The sequence below is a fragment of the Ambystoma mexicanum genome, chromosome 1p (assembly GCF_040938575.1).
Source record: "Ambystoma mexicanum isolate Mex_15411 chromosome 1p, UKY_AmexF1_1, whole genome shotgun sequence".
NCBI classification, from domain to species: domain Eukaryota; kingdom Metazoa; phylum Chordata; class Amphibia; order Caudata; family Ambystomatidae; genus Ambystoma; species Ambystoma mexicanum.
The window spans coordinates 709,310,231-709,329,179 of NC_090921.1; the positions used below are offsets into that span (position 1 = coordinate 709,310,231).

The 18,949-nt window shown below is 47.2% G+C and overlaps 1 protein-coding gene across 4 annotated transcripts in view; it reads left to right on the forward strand.

Moving 5' to 3' along the window:
* GBA1 (glucosylceramidase beta 1) overlaps positions 1–18,949 on the forward strand; it is a 362,310-nt gene that overhangs the window by 94,058 nt on the left and 249,303 nt on the right. For all 4 annotated transcript variants that reach the window (XM_069650127.1, XM_069650126.1, XM_069650121.1 and 1 more), the window contains one exon: positions 1,410–1,556. In XM_069650127.1, coding sequence (XP_069506228.1) covers positions 1,410–1,556 — 147 coding nt within the window. The remainder of the gene's footprint in view (positions 1–1,409; positions 1,557–18,949) is intronic.

Below are 18,949 nucleotides of genomic sequence, written 5' to 3' on the forward strand. Positions count from 1 at the left end.
GGAAAAGGAGGTGGTAATATCAGAAGAAAATTGGAATTGAGGTTCTGGAGGATGTGGGAGAAGGGTTTTAGGAGTGGAGAGGAGAAGGAAAAGATGATTAGGAGCAGATTGGCGGAAAGCTTGGGAGACAGAGAAAGGACCATCTGGAAGTAGGAGCAGGAAGGTGAAGTTGGGAGAGGGGTTTGGAGAGTTTAAGAGCTGGATTCGTCTGACCCCAAAGAGCAGGAGAGGAGAAGGCTTAATCCTTGAAGTGTGAGCCAGGGAAGGGTTGAGGAACAAGCATTTGGCGAAGCATCGAGGAGGTGCAAGAGGAGACTCCCGTAGCAAAAAGTATGTAACAAAGTGTCATGGTGCAGGAGAACAGGTTGGAGGGTGCAAGTGCTAAGTACCTGAGACTGGGAAGAGTTGAGGGTCCTAGAATGCAGTCAGTGGGTGACTTGAGCTGATCCTTTGTCATGATTTGGCTCTGAAACAACCTGTGGTGGAACAGAATTTTGCCCTGCTGTGATGTTTTCTCAGGTGTCCCACTTTAATTGCTCTCCCAGGTATCTCACTGTAACCTTTCTCCCAGTATGGACCACTGTGATTTTAGCTATTTTTCCTTGAGCAATTTCACTCCACTGTTGACTTTGGTACCCACTGCTACCTGCTTTCATTTGTCTACTCTCGTCTTTGTCCACTTTGATTCAGGATTAGACGCTGCACACTGTTGCCAAGGATATCATTCCACTCTCGAGTGCCTCTGAACTCCTCCCCACAGTGCCCTACGCAAGATGCCCCAATAATAGGAGGTCCACACACACACACACACACACACACACAGTGGTAGATGATCACATGTCCATCTGGTCTCCAGTGACTGCTCTCTGCACTGACCTGCTCAAAATTCTATGTTCAGCACAGCCTCCATAACAACAAATCCACCAACACGTGGCAGTTGATTATTTTCTCCCACCACCCAATTCAAGCATCAAAACGCTGCACCTCTGACCAACGCATCCCTGCACCATGGGCACAGGAGGCTTCTCTCTGGACAGAAGCACCCATAGTGCTTGTGGCAAGAACCACCTGGAAACAAACCCTCACACTTTAGCTAGTACTCCTGAACTGTATGATTCACACAAATGCAAAGTTTTCTTGATTTTGTTTTCCTCTTTCCTCACCAAACCAACCCAGCTCCCACTTTTTCCACCAGATTTGCCAGAGCTCCAAGAGGCCATTCAAATTGTAGCGGAGTGTGGTATGAAACCCAGTAACATAACGTGTACTGTGTCCAAAGTTGAACACAGTAGTTTACGTGTGGCCTGGAAGATCCTTTTTACAGTAATATAGTAACTTTCTCTGTGCCATCATTTGAAAAGTGCAGTCTTCTGTCCTTCAGAGCTCTGTCTTCTCTGCCTTTCTTATAGGTCTAGTTCTAACGCTCAACTTAAAGAAGCGGTACCAGATCATAAAGGGATTTGGAGGAGCCGTGACTGATGCTTCATCCATAAACATTCTCTCCCTCTCGCCTCAGACGCAGAAGAATTTGCTCAAGGCCTACTTCTCAGAGGAGGGTGAGTACATGTGCCTGGAACGTGGGCCTGGCCTTTTTTGGCAATATTTTGCAATCTTTGGAAATCGAATTCTAGTATCTTGGGTCCGTGTATGTTTAATCCTAGAATTGGAGTGAGTTGTGCTCTCTGAGGCACAGTGAATGAAGAACAAGTGTGTGTGTGGAGCTCAGCCCCATGCAGTTACCACTGCACTGAGATCCTATATAGATGACTGGTTGCTCAGAGATTTTGCTAAACTGAAATTGGGCATTATACGACAGGCCCCATGAACCACTCCCAGCTTCCGGGATCCCCATAGTCTATAGTGCCACCAAAAACAAATCAAAATCCAATCTTTGGCATTTACAAGACCTATATTGAAGCCACCAGTATTCAATCCTCCACAATCTCGGTGGTGTATAATACAGCCTCAGGAAACTGAGGCTAAACCTGTGTAATTTCTGGGGCTCTTGAACTGTTGCACTGGGATCCATTCTCCAGTGTTTAAGATGTGTGTTGTCCATAATGTAGCCAAGCCAAAGGCTCTAGAATCGCAGAGTATCAGATCACCAAGGCTTTATAATGCTGTACCTAGAAGCCAAACCCATGGCGCTTGAGATGTCTGGGTATTATGGTCAACCAGAAGAAGGACTCGGAATACGTTGGGTCATAGTAAAAGAAGTGTAAAAGTAACATGCCTAACTTGCCCTACAGCTATGAGGAAAGTTCCCTACCTAGAAAAACTAAAGCCAAGGGTGCACGTCAAGCCCACAGTAAAAGGTCTTGTGTCTATGTCTGAATCCTAAACTAACTGGCCATACCAGTTTAGGAAACATCTTAAAAAAAAAAAAAAAAAAAAAGAACAACAAAAGGAAAAGGGGAGGCTTGTATAATATCTCAGTAAAGGCTCCTGCCCTGCTCTACTTGCAGGGGACTTGTTCTCAGTCTTAAAGTACCTTTTAGAACACCTTGGAATAGTCTTTTCAGTCTTCACACAGACGGTCTTGATGTAAATTATAATTATCTTCAGTATGGGTTTCACTCTTCCCCTTTTCAAAGCTTCTTTTCTCCTCTTTTATTTCAGTTGTCCAAATCCCTCCAGGATTACTCGACAAGACACTTTGCTGTCTCCCACCTTCCTGGCACTGGGACTCCCCCAAAGTCCTGTGGTTCTCTGGTGGTTGTCTTGTGTCACAATTATAGTATTTACTTAGGCTGTCAGCGAGTTTGATATTGTAGATTTCCGTAGCCCTTATGCACTTGCCTTGCTGCCGGACTTTCACCTTCCTTTCACTCTGTTCCCCAGTAGCCTTGTTGGCTATTCCAGTCTTGATGCACAATGTTTGTGTTTCTTTCACACGGTTTCAGCAGGGTTGAGAGCCTGTTAGCCTTCCGAAGTTCTTTTGCTGTTGGCGGCTATTCCAGCCGTAACGTACAGTGTTTGTATCTCTTTCACTCTGTTGTTCTTACCATTGTTAGTATTTGATACTCTGTGAAACCAACTGCTATAGGCCTCACTGGCATCCACAAATCAATAGCATCAGTGTTTCTGCTGGTACCTCCCTTAGTTTAACAGGCACTTTCCCGGTGTAGCTCGGGGACCTGGGCTCCTCTCTTGTCTCTGGTCTCGCCATCTGTTGCTGGGCACCCGGCCCACCACTGCTCTTCAATGGTCACATCACCAGAGAAGACGGTTGTCTCTTCCCCTGAATGGAGCCTCTTGCTCGGTCAAGGCACCCGCTGTCCGGCCTACAGCTACCAGGTCTTTCTTCGTTCACACCACCTCTGGCTCTAAGGTTTGACGTGGCCCCACCCCTCTGGGACGGTGTTGCTAGAGAGGCTCGCCTCTGCGTAGTGGTTGCTCTCTTCCCACCGTATGAGTCTCTCCTCCATTCACAGTCAGTTATCTCCTTATACACGACGTTGGAATGACTGGACTGGAATTGTGTCCATCTTTCATGATCGTGGCATTCAGGCGACGTTCAGCATTACCTGAAACCAGTAGTCAAAGAAGGATCTTTTTTAATTATGCTTGTAACAGGGAAAGGCGACGTTCAGCATTACCTGAAGCCAGTAGTCAAAGAAGGATCTTTTTTTAATTATGCTTGTAACAGGGAATGCCAAAGTCTTTTCAACATCCATATATGCATAAAGGGTGGTTTGGACTGTGAGTTCCTTATTGGAATGTGAGTCCTTGTTCCCCAAAGGGGAGTCACTCCCAGTGAGGTCTCACTTACCCAGACTCCTAGGGAGAGTCTTGCACAGCGGGCTCGCCTCCCTAGCTGCAGAGGGGGTGGCTCCCCCCTGGGGAGAAGGGACGAATTGTTCAGATTTGTCTCAGTACATATTGCATCCCACAGGAATTGAGCCCCAGCCTTCGGGATCTCTAGGATCTATAGCACAACCACTAAGAGGTAAAGCTCCAGTCTGAGTTTAGGGGTCCATAGTGTAACCCCACATAAAGAATTCCTTCCTCTCAGCTCCCTTGAGTCTATAAGGCAGCCTCTGGGGAAACCTATTCCAGACTCTGGGATCTGTGATTGATAATCCAACCCCTAGAAACTGAACCCACAGCCTTTGGGGTAAATTGCGATGCTCCATGAATCAACCTCTATTCTTCAGGTTCTCTGTTGTCCATAGTGCAGCCAAGCCCCTAGTATTCTAGTCTCAGACTCTCTAATTTGCAAGGGTTATAGCTCATTTGCACCCGTGGAAGGGCACTCAGCAGCCAAACCGGTGGCTGGAACAGTGGGCGAGGGTACACAAGCCTTTCCCGCTGTCCCAGCCACCCGAGGCCCTTCCCTGGGTGGCACCTTTTTCTTTTTTCAATGCGGGGAGACAACTGGGAGCCCCTCCCTGTTGCCTCCCCCCCAAAATGACCTGATTTCCCTCCCCACCCCTTCCACATACCTGCATTGCGCTCCAGTCCCAGCGATCCTCTCGTCTGGCTTTTTTTTTTCATTTTTGTTTTCATTTTCCCCCCCATTGAGATTGGCAAGCAGTGCAGATCTCCCGATTTAAAAATTGCAAAAGCCATTTGCATCGCCCGGACGAACGCTGGGATGCAAATGGCTTTCATGCCCTGCCAGTCAGGCAGACATGGCCTTTAACGGCCCATATCCCGAGCAGCTGAGGCCCTCCGCCCTCCTGGCAGGGCATGAAAACCATAGTCACTAGGAAACCTCTCTTCTGTCCATATTGGGATTCATATTGTAGCTCCCTCTAATCGGGTCACATTGTTTGGGATCTGTGGTTTCTATAACTCAGCCTCCCAAATTGAGCTCATGATACTGGGATCTCTCTCTGAGGTTTATAATGAAGCCCCTGATAAAATAATCACACCTTTTGAGATCTATAATCCAACCCCTAGAAACTGAACCTGCAGTCTTTGGAATGAATAGTTTAGCAAAGGAAATCAAGCCCCAGCCTCTGGAATCTCAGGTTTGTAATGCAACAACTGAGAACCAGAGCAAGAGTGATGGGTTAGTGCAATTTGGCACTCCCCACCTCCACTATCAGGTCTCTCTAAAAGCTCTATATTCCATAGTGCAGCCCTATTAACAGAACTATAGACTCTTCGTGTGGCATCCAGTTTTCGTATTAGAGTATGTAATACAGTACCCCTGTGATGGTTCTTAGAGGGGTCTTTGAGGATTCTTTATACACATTAGTGTGTCAAGCCTCTTTGTTCTGCTGTTGTGTGTGAAACCTGTCCATGCAACTGGCTGTTGTAGACCCTGCTAGCTTTAGATATGTCTGTGGGCAGGAGTAGTTGGTATTGCTTATATAGATTCTCTCCTATGTAGATGGTGGCCCAGGCCCAGAGGCCTGAAGAAGACCTACCCCTTCACTTATTCTCCTGATCAGAGACTGAGTGATTTGGGGGATGTGAGACTGGATACATTGCGAGGAAGAGCGACTGCGTGAGTGAGTGAGAATCGGGTGATTGCATGCACTTTAATCCATGGCACACTAAGTAAACCAATCCTCTGATTATAACTTAACATTAAAGTCCTTACATGACTGGTCCACCTTTTGAGGTGTGAACGATGAAATCCAAAATGGGGGGCTTTGGTAACAGAATCTCTATTCTCCAAGTCCTCAGTGTTTCAGAAATGATGTGTCAAATGTGTTCACAATGATGTCCCAGCTAGTAAATCTGTTTTTTCAGCCCACATTTGAAATAATTTACTTAAGCAAATAAAAAAATATATAATAGGGATGAATCGTTGTATTACAAGCACCTAGTTGACTGAATCACTCAGCATCCAATCGGGACAAACTGGATATTTCATATAAGATGGTTTTGCCTTACAGTAAATGGTTGTGGTATGTACCCATCTATCTATATATAAGCACGACTAGTTTTAAGCCATACACAAAAATCAGATGCCACACACCTGCATTCAGGTTTATATCAAAAGAAAATGTGCACATTGGCCAATGCAGGTGCTTCCTGACGACAACAGTGTGGTAAAGGAAATCCCAAAACATAATGATTTGTACCTTGAGGAAAGAACTTTGATAGAAACGACTGCAGAATAAACCTAATAAATCTTGTTTGTATGTGGGTCCCTTGTGTAGAGCCTATTGGTGCTGATCCGAACCTAAATCTATATTAAAAAATGGAAGCACACAAGTATATTGTAACATTTCAAGGGGGAAGACATTCTGAGGAATTGCACAATTCTATATTTGTGGGGGGAAAAGATAGCATTCAGAAGGAAAATTATGAGAAAACATGAATGGTCCCGAAGGCTCAAACATTAAACTGGTTCCAAACAGATAAGGGATTTGGGATTCAAAGAGAAGATAACAAATCGTCAAGAGCGCATTGTCTACCCATGAAGGCAGAAAACGGTGAAGAGGGAAGCAAGTGTGCTGTGGAGGTGATGGCACACATTTGTAAATGCCACCGGTGGTACAGAAAAAGTACAATTCGTAGTAAGCTGGAGAAAGTTACTCAGATATTTTATGCAAGCACAAGCATACTCTCAATGACTCTATTGTTCTCAACACTTCAATAAACCTGGGGCATGCAAGAATGTGAGCAGTAAATGGGGGTTAAATGTTGTATATTTCTAGTCTTCCTGTCCTTAAATACCTGCATATCATGGTCTGTATTGCGTGAAATCTCAGCTGCATTGAGATTTGTAATTCATTTAGATACATTTCCTTGTAGCCCCAGATGTCCATTTACCCCATTTGTTGCTTTTTGATATGTTCTAGCCCAAAAACAACCTGTGAACTCCTGTCCAAATACGTGCATAGCTAGTTTTGTACTGGTTTTTCATACCTGGCCCTGGCTTTAAGGGGGTGTATAGCAGGTGTGCTTTGAGGTTAACAAATATACTCCACTCAGCCTGCCGTTTGCAACCATACCTTTATAGCAGGGTTCTGCAACCTTTGGCTCTATCAGATGTTTTGGATTACAACTGCATCGGCTCTCGCTGGCATAGCCAATGAGAGGGATCATGGGAGTCCTAACGCAAAACATCTGGGGGAGCTGCAGCTTGCAGACCTCTGCCTTATAGCAACCTTTGCACTGCCCCACTATCCCACCATTTACTAGCAGGACTGCAAGTGCCAAGAAGCCCTGAAAATGGTAGACGTTGCACTGTGTGAAAGTAGTAAGTAAATAGACTTGTATAAGCCATTAGCTGTTATAATGCAATTAATAAACATTTGTATCTGAAAATGATGCACGATTGGGTTTTATCTTACATATACGGACTGACACATTGCATTGTTGATACATTTCTGTAAAGCTTTAGGAAGACTGGGCAGCCATCTTTGTTCATGCGGCCTAGATAACTCGCCAGGAAAAACATGTTTCCTAGACGTATTGCTTTGAGAAACATGAACTGTGGTCTCGCATAAACGAGCACTAGCAGTATCAGGGTAGTGTGGATGCCAGTGTTTCCTCCAAACTTCAAAGGTTTGTGCATTTCTGACTCTTTCGAACTATATCATATGTTTGCGTCCCGGACACAGTGGCAGTAGTGTTCCGTTTTTAGGAAAAAAGAGGTGACACTGTAACCTAGAGGTTCGCTGACAGGGTGTGATTGAAGAGAAGTTGGACATACACTCTTTAGTTCTTGGATGGTCTCCTGTAGTGCACGATTCACAGTAAATATTTTAGGAGCCATTTGAGGCATTACCAAATATCAACGGTGCACGAATATTCCAGATTTTACAGAAAAACTGCTATCTTTTCATGCTTGATACTCACCATAATGATTGAGTACATGCATTACCATATGACCATTTATAAGGAAGAGAGTTTGGGCAACCTTCTGTCCTAGTGACATACCAACATTTTGTAAATGCAGAAAAGATCATATCTGCTAATTTTCGCACGATAAAAGCCGACATTTGTATTTCAGTATGTCTCACATATTTCAGGTAGAAATATTTATTAATTGCAGTATAACAGTATTGAAAACATACCATTGTAAATATGGGACAGGCATTTAAAACGAATAGCATACAATAACGGTGCACTATTCAGAAACACATTGGCCCGCATTACGAATCTGTCAGTAACCCACCGGTGCTACCGGCAGGCTCACCTTACCATTACTGGCACCAGATATCCCGGTGTTACGGGTGCCGGCAACGGTGGTAAATTCACATTCCATGGAGTCCAGTACGATAGGGGCAATTCTCTGCCGGTAGGGACCTGAACTCTGTCAGGTCAGGCCTGCCGGTAGTTCACTGACCCTACCGGCAGACTCGGAGAGAGCCGGGCCGAAGAAAATGCCAGCGCCAGTGCTACCAGCATTTATTCTGGCATTTTTTTCCAGACCATCTCACCCGTGATGAGTTCCACTGACATGATTTCAAAACCTTTTTAAAAAAAATTATTTTATGAATTTCAAATTTGCAAATAACACAATCCAACGGTTCTTTCGTGCTAGGAATACATTAACTAAATGGATCGTCTCTTTACCACTGAGAATGTTGTGACCTGTTCATTACCAACTGTTGCCCTTTGGAAGTTGGGCATCAAAGGGAATTTTTGGGGAGTGAGAAAAAGTATTTCCCTTGGCAGCAGGATCATTTTATTATTAAGTGAAAATATTTGTAATTGTCAAACATATTTTTGTTATAATCCATGTTCTGTTTGAATTTAGTAATTGCTGCAAAGGAATATTGTATTAGCATGTTAAAGGCCTTCCTGAGATCAGGAACCACTTCCACAGCGCTCCTAAAGGCGGCATGTTAAATGTATACCGCTCCCCACTCACCTGAACACCTCAGCAGACCAGTGCAGGTGGCGTCAAGGGGCAGACCCCTCCCTACTGTTATTCTTTCACTTATTTTCTTGGAAATATATGCATGGTTTTAGAGAATACAATGGACTGATATGTCTCTTATCTAAAGTCTTGACCTCCGGGATGCCTGCTGTGTAACCACAGTAGGCAGTTGAATCATATGTAAAAGGTATAAATAACTCAAAATCCATGGGACTTGATGCTCTTGCTAATGTGGCTCTGCAATTGATGACAAATAGTGGACAGCATGGTTGGAGCTAACCTATACACGTTTTGTTGCCAACATGCAAATGGCTGATTTGTGCAAGGGAAACTTCGAGAGACCAGTATATAAGGTCTAAAAACGGACACAAATCAATTAATCTCACCCAGGCAACATTTTCTGTAAAATGCTGCTGGTCGCATTGGCATGCTGCACTTATGACACATAGTTGATGCTTCTTATCCAGGCATGCTTTTAATATGGAAACTCCACTGTGGATCAAGGCTATGTATTGTCTTACTTGGGAAATGTTCTGTTTGCAGGGAAACTGGGGCCTGCATGCTCATGAGATTCTAACACACAATGTTTCGAGACAAGGATGTGTTGTTGCTCATTTGTTAGTTTATTTGTTGCACAGCCGTTTCTAGGACTATGTCTTGCCATGCTTTGTTGTAAGCTTACAATGCTTCTGGAGCAGTTGTCTTGTAGAAATTAGGAGTATTAACATCTCAAAATGTAAGCTATTAACCTTCGAACAGAGGTAAATAAAATACAAATGGAATCTCTGCATGTCGATGACCAGTGTGACCGATCATTTCAATTACCTTGGCATTCAGCTGCATTTGGACAGCCGCATGTATCCCTGTGCAGTGTTGCAAAACAATCGATCTTATCTGGCCAGTGAAAAGGGTGGACGTTAATGTACTGTGGAGGAGATCAGGACAGGCTTTTTATTAGCTCTGGCCGCTTTCTTAAAACGCTACAGTCTGCTTGCATGTGGGCTTATTTCATTAAACTATGCACTCAGTAGACAGGCCTGGGAAGAATGTTGGTGGGGAATATCTGAAACTATACCTGAAGCATATATTGTACTTAAGAGCAATAATTATACAAATTGCGCTCAACAGTCCACCTCACTGCCACATTTCACCTAGGTTTCGGGGGGCGATATGGATCAAATTCATATCTCAATATTTTTGGGCTGAATGACGATATACGATATATATCTCGATATTGATTATGTGGGTTAAATGCTCAGTTGTAAGCCGCCAACTACATGTGAGATGTCACAAATACATTTTATTTATAAGACATTGATCAAAATAAAGTGCAAATATGAGACTAAGATGAATTGCAAGGGAAACAAACTTTGTATAAAGTTAGCTCCCCGAGAGCGCGCTGCCAAACAATACACAGGCAGCACCTTATAAGTGTAAAAACATCAGCGTTACGACATCGTATAGGTTACAAAATCAGAGTACAGATTGGAGGGGCCATGTGGCACAGTTGGTGCTATAGGTGATGCCAGGCTGTGATTGGCCATTGCTGCTCAGTCCGGTGGTAAGTGGGTCCGCTCGGGTCATCCCCGCGGTGAAGGTCAGTTCAAGTATGATACATTCCTAACTAGCTAAGCTAACACAACAGGAACTGATAATATCTGAATAATCGCAACCATTAAACCCTTGCATGAATAGGGGTACCTTGGAGAAACGCAGGTTAATATTTTGGGATTCCAACCTTTGCATTCAGCCCTTCTTTGATATTGTGGTCTTGCACCCAGGTGTCTCCCTCTGGGGGTGTGATCTATTATTTATGTTCCCAGATGCCTCATAGCACAACGAGACATGTTGTGATTGGGAGCAAATATATTACCATGTGGGATTAAGTCTATGGTGGGTGAGCGGGGAGCTAGCAAGCCGACCAGCATGCCCGCGAGTCCGTGAAGCTCCTCTGCACTCCCAAATCCGGGATCTGATCTGGATGGTATCCAGTGCCTCAAATGTGCACATTTGATGAGACAGGAGTGCGGGAGGACTCGAGACCCAGCAGGAGTTTTCCCTAAGACAATCTGTGCCGGGAAGTCCTAATCAGACGGTGGAGCTGCAGCGGCAGAGGAGGCTGTGACTGTGCTGCTAAGTGGGGGAGGTGCTGCGCCGGCTCTGGCGGTGCCTCGAGACGCTGCCTGAGGGGGAGTCCCTGCTCGCACACCAGACACCAGAGGATCTGCCTGGGTCCCGCGACTGCCGGAGTCGAGTGCTGCGCGGGTCTACGTGGGGGACAACACACGTTTTGACCCGGGCCGGAGGAGGGCAGCAGCTTGGGAGTCTGCCATGCGGGTGCTCTTGCTGACTGGCACTCTTTGTCTTGGCGGGACTGCCGGCAGCAGAGGGCGGAGTGTCCTTGGAATCGGATCCGGTCGGAGCGGCCTTGGGGCCCGGCGACCGCAGCTGAGGGGCACCAGTGATTGAAAGGGGCCGCGAGCTTTGGTGGTGGTGACTGCGGAGCGAGGCATCAATTTGGTTGAAGGACATCTGTGGCCGCCCTGTGCAAGGTGAGGAGCCCCCAACGGTCCTACACAGGGGGTGATTGCTGAGCCCCAGAACACATGTTAGGCGACGTGTAGTGGCCTCACGTGGACCCCCTCCCCCAGATCTGTGTATCAAGAGACTTGGCTGACTGCATGAGACAGTGTGATCAGCAATCCAACAGTCCCCTTAGGATATACCTGGGTCGCATGAACGGCCTTAATCACACAGCACTGTGAAGCAGGGTGAACCCGCTTACTGCTGACTTCGCCGGTCAGTCATTGGGGTATTAGCATGAGTGGGGGGCGAGGAGAGCCACCTTATACCCGCGGGGCCTGGCACAGCTTGCGGTCTGGCGGGGGAGGGCTGGCCGGCAGCTGCTGTATAGTTGGCCTGGGGCTTGTGCTTAAAACAGGCGACTCCGGAAGGCAGTGAGAAGGGGCCCCGGTTAAGTACTGTGGTGTGCCTGGACGGGGTCACCCTGACCCTGCCCCTTCAAGGTTGAGTAGCACGGAACATCCTGCAGGCAGAAGTTTGCAGACAGGACGTGCCGGGGTGCAGTGGGGACTTTGCTCAGAGGCCTGAAGGTTTATTTGGGCTCCCCTCTCTAATCCTAAGCGACATGTCTAAAGCTGGTAAAGGTGAAAAGCAGCAGGCTAAACTGAACTTCGACATGGTGTCACAGGCGAAAGGAAGCAAACCGGTGGAGGAGTAGCAGGAGACCCAGCCACTAGCATTTCCTGCGGACCACGCAGCAGCCTTCCAGGATATCAAAGCGATGTTCGTGCAATTGCAATCTGGCATACAGTCGCTGGACGGGAAGCTGGACTCACTGACCTGCAAGGTGGACCATATGCAGGTGAGGCTGGACAAACACTAGGCGAGATTAGATGAAGCCAAGGGCAGAATATTGAGAGTGGAGGATGGGGTGGCCTCCACGTCCAGGGACATGACAGTTGTCAAGAGGGTGCTGAAGGAGATCACAGAGAAGCAGGAGGATTTGTAGTTGCGCTCTAGGCGGCATAATGTCAGAATAGTGGGACTGGCTGAGTCGCAGGACTAGAAAAACATGGAGGAGCTGGTGGAGGAGATTCTCCGGGAGGCGCTGGGCCCTGAGGGCTTCTAGTCCTGCTGTATTGTGGTAAGGGAGCACAGAATCCCGGGTGGCAGGAGGCAGATCCCGGGGCCCCGGCCCGCCCGCTAATTGCCTGCCTGTTGAACTACCGAGATAGGGACACTGCCCTTCGCAAGGCAGGGGAGAAGGGTACGGTCTGCTACAAGGGGGATGAGATAAGGTTCTTTCCCGACTTCTCCGACAAAGTACAGGCATCCAGAAGAGCATTCATTGCTGTTAAGAAGAGATTGCGAGACAAGGGCATGAAGTACGCCATGCTGCATCTGGCAAAATTAAGAGTTGAGCACGAGGGCAAGCCACTTTTCTTTCAAACACCTGAAGATGCTAGCTCCTTCTTGGACATGCTGCCAAGGTTCCCAGGATCCCGGGACAATAACACATGATATAACCGTGGGGATCATAGGGCGGTTCGCATCACCCACTGTTGTTGCGATCTCCTGTGGTGGGGTGTTTCTTGGATATGCGATATCTAGTTTGTGCAGAGAGGGTGAGCTCCTAGCCTCCCCTGAAGCGAAAGCTCGACAATTGTTATGGTTGGGGTTGCTACTATGAGATGTTTGGGTAATCAGTGGGGGGTGGGCTGTTTTGTTTGTAGGGGTAAAAGGAGGGACGGGGGAATAAGACACCAACAAGTTGGGGGTTATTGGCAGGGGTGGCGGGAGGGGATATGGCGGTATGGATGGAAAGGGGGTGCAGGCAGGCGAGAGGTAATTTGAGCAGGCATGAGGAATTACTCACGGATGGCGACACTTCATCTTTTGACCTGGAATATTAGGGGTCTTAACAACCCACCTAAATGTCAGAAAGTCTTACAATATCTGAGGCGTCATCAGGTAGGGGTAGCATTCCTCCAGGCGACCCACCTGACGGCGGATACAGAGTCCAAATTTGGTAAGAGCTGGGGGTGTCATGGGTATTTTTCATCTTATTCCTCTTACTCTAGGGGAGGGGCCATTATGGTGCATAGCTCGGTGGGTTTTCGGCAGACTAGGGTGTTGAAGGACTGTGCGCGAAGGGCATTGATAGTGCAGGGGGTAATCTAGGGGAAGCTATACACACTGATTTGCTATTATGGACCTAATCGGGCTGTGACGGATCCTTTGCAGTGGGTCGAGAGGCAATTGGGGGGCGGGGGGATCCCGGAAGGAGAGATATTGTGGGCAGGAGACTTTAATACAGTCTTGGACCTGGCTGAGGATCGGAAGGCGGTGCCCTACGCTCGATTAGCAGAACCTCTGACAGAATTCGGGGTATGATGTCGGTGTGGGGGGTGGAGGATTTATGGAGGGTCAGGAATCCGGCGGCGCGTCAATTTACGCATTACTCTGCTCCACACAACGCGGCTGCTCGACTAGATTATTTCTTAATATCCCGTGCGCTTTTGGGACAAACTAGGAAGGTGGATATACTAGCTCGTACCCTCTTGGATCACGCCCCTGTTTTGTTGAGTATCCACTTGAGGGGATGGGTGGAGACGAGGCCTCCCTGGAGATTAAAGAGTGATGGCCTCACAGACCCGGTCTTTAAGGAGGAACTATCAGCTGCCATAGATATGTACTTCAAGGATAATGAGGGGTCTGTGGTGGCAGTTGGCACACTTTGAGAAGGATTTAAGTGTGTGATTGGGGGGGGTGTTTAGCTAAGGAAGTGGGTATCATAAGACGCATACGGAAGGATCTAGCCGACAAAGAGCAGGAAATTCGTATTTTGCAAAGAGATGTCCCCACTCCAACAAAACTTCAACAAGGGGAATTAATGTAGAAATTACAGGAATGTCACTCCCTCGCTCAGAGGAAGGTGAAATATTTGTGAGATAGGGTGGCCCCTCATCAATATGGAGAAGGTCAGGCTCCGGGTCGGTCGCTTGCTAAAGCCACTCGGATGGCCGAGCAGGTGAATAGAACAGCAGTTACCGACGAGAGGGGGGGTGGATCAATTCGAAGATGAGAAGATTGTTCTTGAATTTCATAAATTTTATAGTCATTTATACTCCACGCAGGCGGCAATACACACATACTTAGATGAGGTGGGATTATATTGGTGCTCGGATGGGCAACGGGAATGGTTGAACAGACCCTTAAAGTTGGAAGAGGTGGTCGGGGCTATTAAGTCGCTGCCGAGTGGGAAATCACCCGGCCCAGATGGTTTCACAGCTGAAGTTTATAAATGTTATGCGGACAAACTTGCACTATACCTGTTGCAGGTAAACAGCAAGCAGTGGCAGAGGGGAGGCTTCCAGAGTCCCTTAGAGAAGCGGTGATAGTCGTGCTGTTAAAACCGGGGAAACCCGCTGAAGATTGTTCTTCGTACCGCCCAATTTCGCTCATTAATCTTGATAATAAAATATTGGCTAAATTGCTAGCTGCCAGACTGGCGCTGCTGATGCCCACTATGGTCAGAGCTGATCAGGTGGGGTTTATTCCTGGGCGGTCAACATCGTTTGGGTTGCGTAGAATTTTTGGTCTTATGGCAGCATTGCCCAAAGACGAGCCAACGATCGCAGCACTGCTAGATGCCACCAAGGCATTTAATTCTATTGAGTGGCCGTGCTTATTCTCGGTTTTACGAAGAATGGGGCTGGAGGGTCCGTTCATTTCCCTGATTTCCTTATTATACACAGACCCGGTAGCCAGGGTGAGGGTGAACGGGCAGACAACCAATTTGATACCACTTGAGCGTGGGACGCTCCAGGGGTGTCCGCTGTCCCCTCTACTGTTTGCCCTGGCAATTGAGCCGTGAGCGGAACGGGTAAGGGAATTGCATATACACCGGGGGGTCCAGCTCCATATTCACAGGGTAGTGATTTCGCTTTACCCAGATGATATAGTCCTGTTCATCCATCATCCCGAGGTCAATTTGGACACGATCATGGTAGATGTTGAGCTGTTCGGAGAACTCTTGGGGCTTAAAGTGAACGCTAGTAAGTCGGTCATATTTCCGCTAACATAGGCGACAGGCCAGTTTCGTGATACTTGGGGATTTCAATGGGAATTGGTCAGCAACTGCTATCTGGGGATTACGATTGCCAGAGAGGAGGGGGTGGTCTATCGTAGAAATTATCTGGAAACACTTGAGTTGGCCAAGTCGGCTATGGTTAGGTGAGGCACACTCCTGCTCAACTTATACGGTAGGATTTCAGTGGTCAAAATGACATGCTCCCCAGGTTTCCCTGTGTTTCTTAATGCACCCATCGCTGTACCCAAGGTGTATTTTCGGGACCTCTGCTCAGCTATAACCAGATTTATTTGGGCTGTTAAACAGGCACGGATCTCTTGGGATAAACTGGTGGCGCCAGTTCTGGAAGGGGGTCTTGCCCTGCCAGATTTTGAATTATATTACACAGTAGCACAGGCGAGTTTCCTGCGGTACTCGTATGGGATGGCGGCTGAACGCCGACATGTAGAGGTAGAGAGATCCATTGCATCTCCAGCACTGCTGTGGGCGATTATTCTCACTGCACTGGGCCAACCTCGCATGACTCGGAACATGGTGGATCTCACATGTAGGGCTTGGACCCTTCTGGAGCGGAAGACTAGAGGGGAAATTCTGTATTCACTGGGCGATTCCAGTTATATATATCCCTCTGACTAGTGACAAGGGTTCTGTGGCTCTGATGAAGAGGTTAGAGGTGGTTAAATTTGGAGAGCTGTTCCCAAACTGGAGGTTTATATCAGCTGAACAACTTCGAGGGAGAGGGGCCCTATCCGCGCTAGATGTTTTTTTGTATTATAGATTGCGGGTGACACTGCAGCGACTGTTCCCATCCTTCCCGGAGCAACCCCGCCTGGCAGACATACTCGATAAATTGATACAGGGCTGTTTGGGGGACCGTGTGACATCCACGCTATATGCGTTGGCCCTGAAGGACAGATCAGTAACAGTGAAGTCGTCGAGGGAGGTGTGGGAGAGGACACTGGACAGGGAAATATCGGATACCACGTGGAGATAGTGTTTTATTTTAAGTTCCTGCATCAATACTATTATTCCCCGGCTCAATTAACAGAGTTTTTCCCTCAGAAAACTGGTGCTTGTATTAGATGTGGGCAGGCCGCTGCGGGGTTCCTTCCCGTGGCATGGGAATGTGAGGAATTGCGTCAATACTGGGTGCAAATATTTTGATGTTGTTGGTGAAATAGTGGGATAGCGAGTTGCGCCAGACCCTATGGTTGCTCTGTTGGGGTATACTAAACAATTACCTAAAGGGACGAGGAAAACGATAGGCCTCCTTTTGATCTTAGCTAAACGGAGAGTGGCTATGGGGATAAGTAGGTATAGCCCCAGGGTTGCTCAGTGGGCGGAGGATGTTCTGTATTACAATTGATATGGAATCCATATGGGGTGCAATGCAGAGGAACCGCTGGGGGTACAGACAAATGTGGGATGCATACACACTATATCATCTTAAGCAGCCGGGCGCTGAGGATGTTGATCTCCTTCGCCACAGGACGATGTACTTAGATCCCCGGTGCGGGGGTAGGCCTGTTGATGAACTTGCATTCCTCCGGGGGGGGCGGCGAGCACTGGAGTGCCGGGACCCCCGTGACAATGGGGACATTGGGTTTAAGCCAGGTACTAAGCTACAACCCAGACCGCTTGAGGACACTATCGGTGGGTTGACTTTATGAACGTGTCGTCTACATCGTATAAGATTTCAGTCTGCCGCCTGTCGTATTCTCCTTGTAGTTTACGCTTACTGTTGCTTGGTCATGCATAATGTTGCACCTGCTTGCATATATTGGGCGGGGGTGGAAAGGGGAGTTGTTATTTGATGTGTGTGCTTGTTTTGGTCAGTATGAGGAGGTCAGATGGACATCAGCATGAAAGAGAGTGAGGGGTTGTGGACTGGTGGTCCGTGGCCTGGCAGGGTGGGGGGTTGAAGGGAACATGGACCGGTTTGTGGAGATGGATGGGCACTTGTGCAGAGGCCTGCTTCGATCTCACCATCTGAGGAGAGCATAATCTGGGGAAGTAATGCTGGCTAATTGCAACAATAAATGATTGGACTTCTGTGAGAACAAGACTTGCGTGGAGCTGGTGGGGAAGGGAGATGGCGGGGGCTTGGGCTCTCTGTGCTGGGGATGGGGAGAGCTGGATGTTGCAGAGCGATGATTTTGAGGCCTAGTAAAAAGATGGTGTCTGTTCTCATATAAAATGGTGCCCACCTATGGGGCTTTGGGTTAGGTTGTGAAGGCAAATTTCGATGTTATATTATAAGACAAGGTGCCTTGGAGGTGGGGTGCCTCCACCCCTCCCCCAGCTTACACGTGATCTATTCACTGCGGGAATGGTGGAGGGGGGTGGGATTGGACCAGTACATCTACGTTCCTCAGCCCTTTTTACCGCTTCATCCCAGGCACAGGGTATCTTTGATGGGCATCCATGCCCTGCACACGCTCCTTAAACTCTCCCCACGCCGTGCATATTCTTCAGGAGTGCATGTCATGTAAGGTCTTGGGGCTGTTTGATAGTAGTGTGGTAATAGTTGTCTACTTCATCCCCTGTGTGGTATATTGCCACCATACAGTATTTGGGCTCATCATTCTCTTCAGTTTGCACTAAAGGTACCCTATGACACTAGCGAAGCCTATTTGAATTTCTGTTGCCTATTGTCACCATCATCCTCGCACTCTTTGGCACAGCTTTTGTGCAGCACCTGAGGCCTAACTGGCACACACAGACAATGATGGATACCAACATCTTCATTATTGCCCCAAGCCAAGATGGCACCCAGCTGAATGCCCTGCTGAACCAGTCTTCATTCTGTATTCCCCCTTCTTTTCTCATTTTTACGCACAGTTCATGTACAGCTGCAATTACATGTGATAACGTCCCATTTTCAGCATCTGCATAAGGTATGAATGTGCAACATTGCAAACACCACCTTCCATAGCAGTTAGAAGATCTAACACGAAACGATTCTGCATTGTCATGAGCCGAAGCGCCCATAGTTCCACCTTGATAATGTTGAACCCTTCTTTAGTGTCGTTTGCCAGTTGGATGAGCTCCCAGTGTACAATTTGGAGCCTTTTTGTGTTTGTTCTTGTCTGGATGCTGGGTATAAGTGATGCAAAGAAAGTCTCTTCTGAGCTAAAGAGTTTGTATTCATCAGGTATTTGTGCAAGGAGGTCCGAGAATTTAAGAAATCATATATCGCCATGGGAAGGCGGAAGACACTCTCCCCTGAAATGCATATCAACATTCACTTTCTCCCTTCATTTTCTGTTTTTTGTTTTTAAAGACATTTTTCAATTATAGAAAGTAGTTTACACAGTAATTGCATAAACATGTTATTGTTGAAATGCACCACTGTTATTAAATGGCCACCATTCAATACACGTAGCTAGGACAGGGACAGTTAGATTTTTGTGCAGGTAAAAAACATGAGATCCTTTCTAGTCTTAACCACATTGCTCCGAGTACCAAGGTCCACTGGAAGTAAGCTGTAGTGTGTTGGTGGCAATGTCTCTGAATGAGTCCAAGTTCTTTTGTCCAAC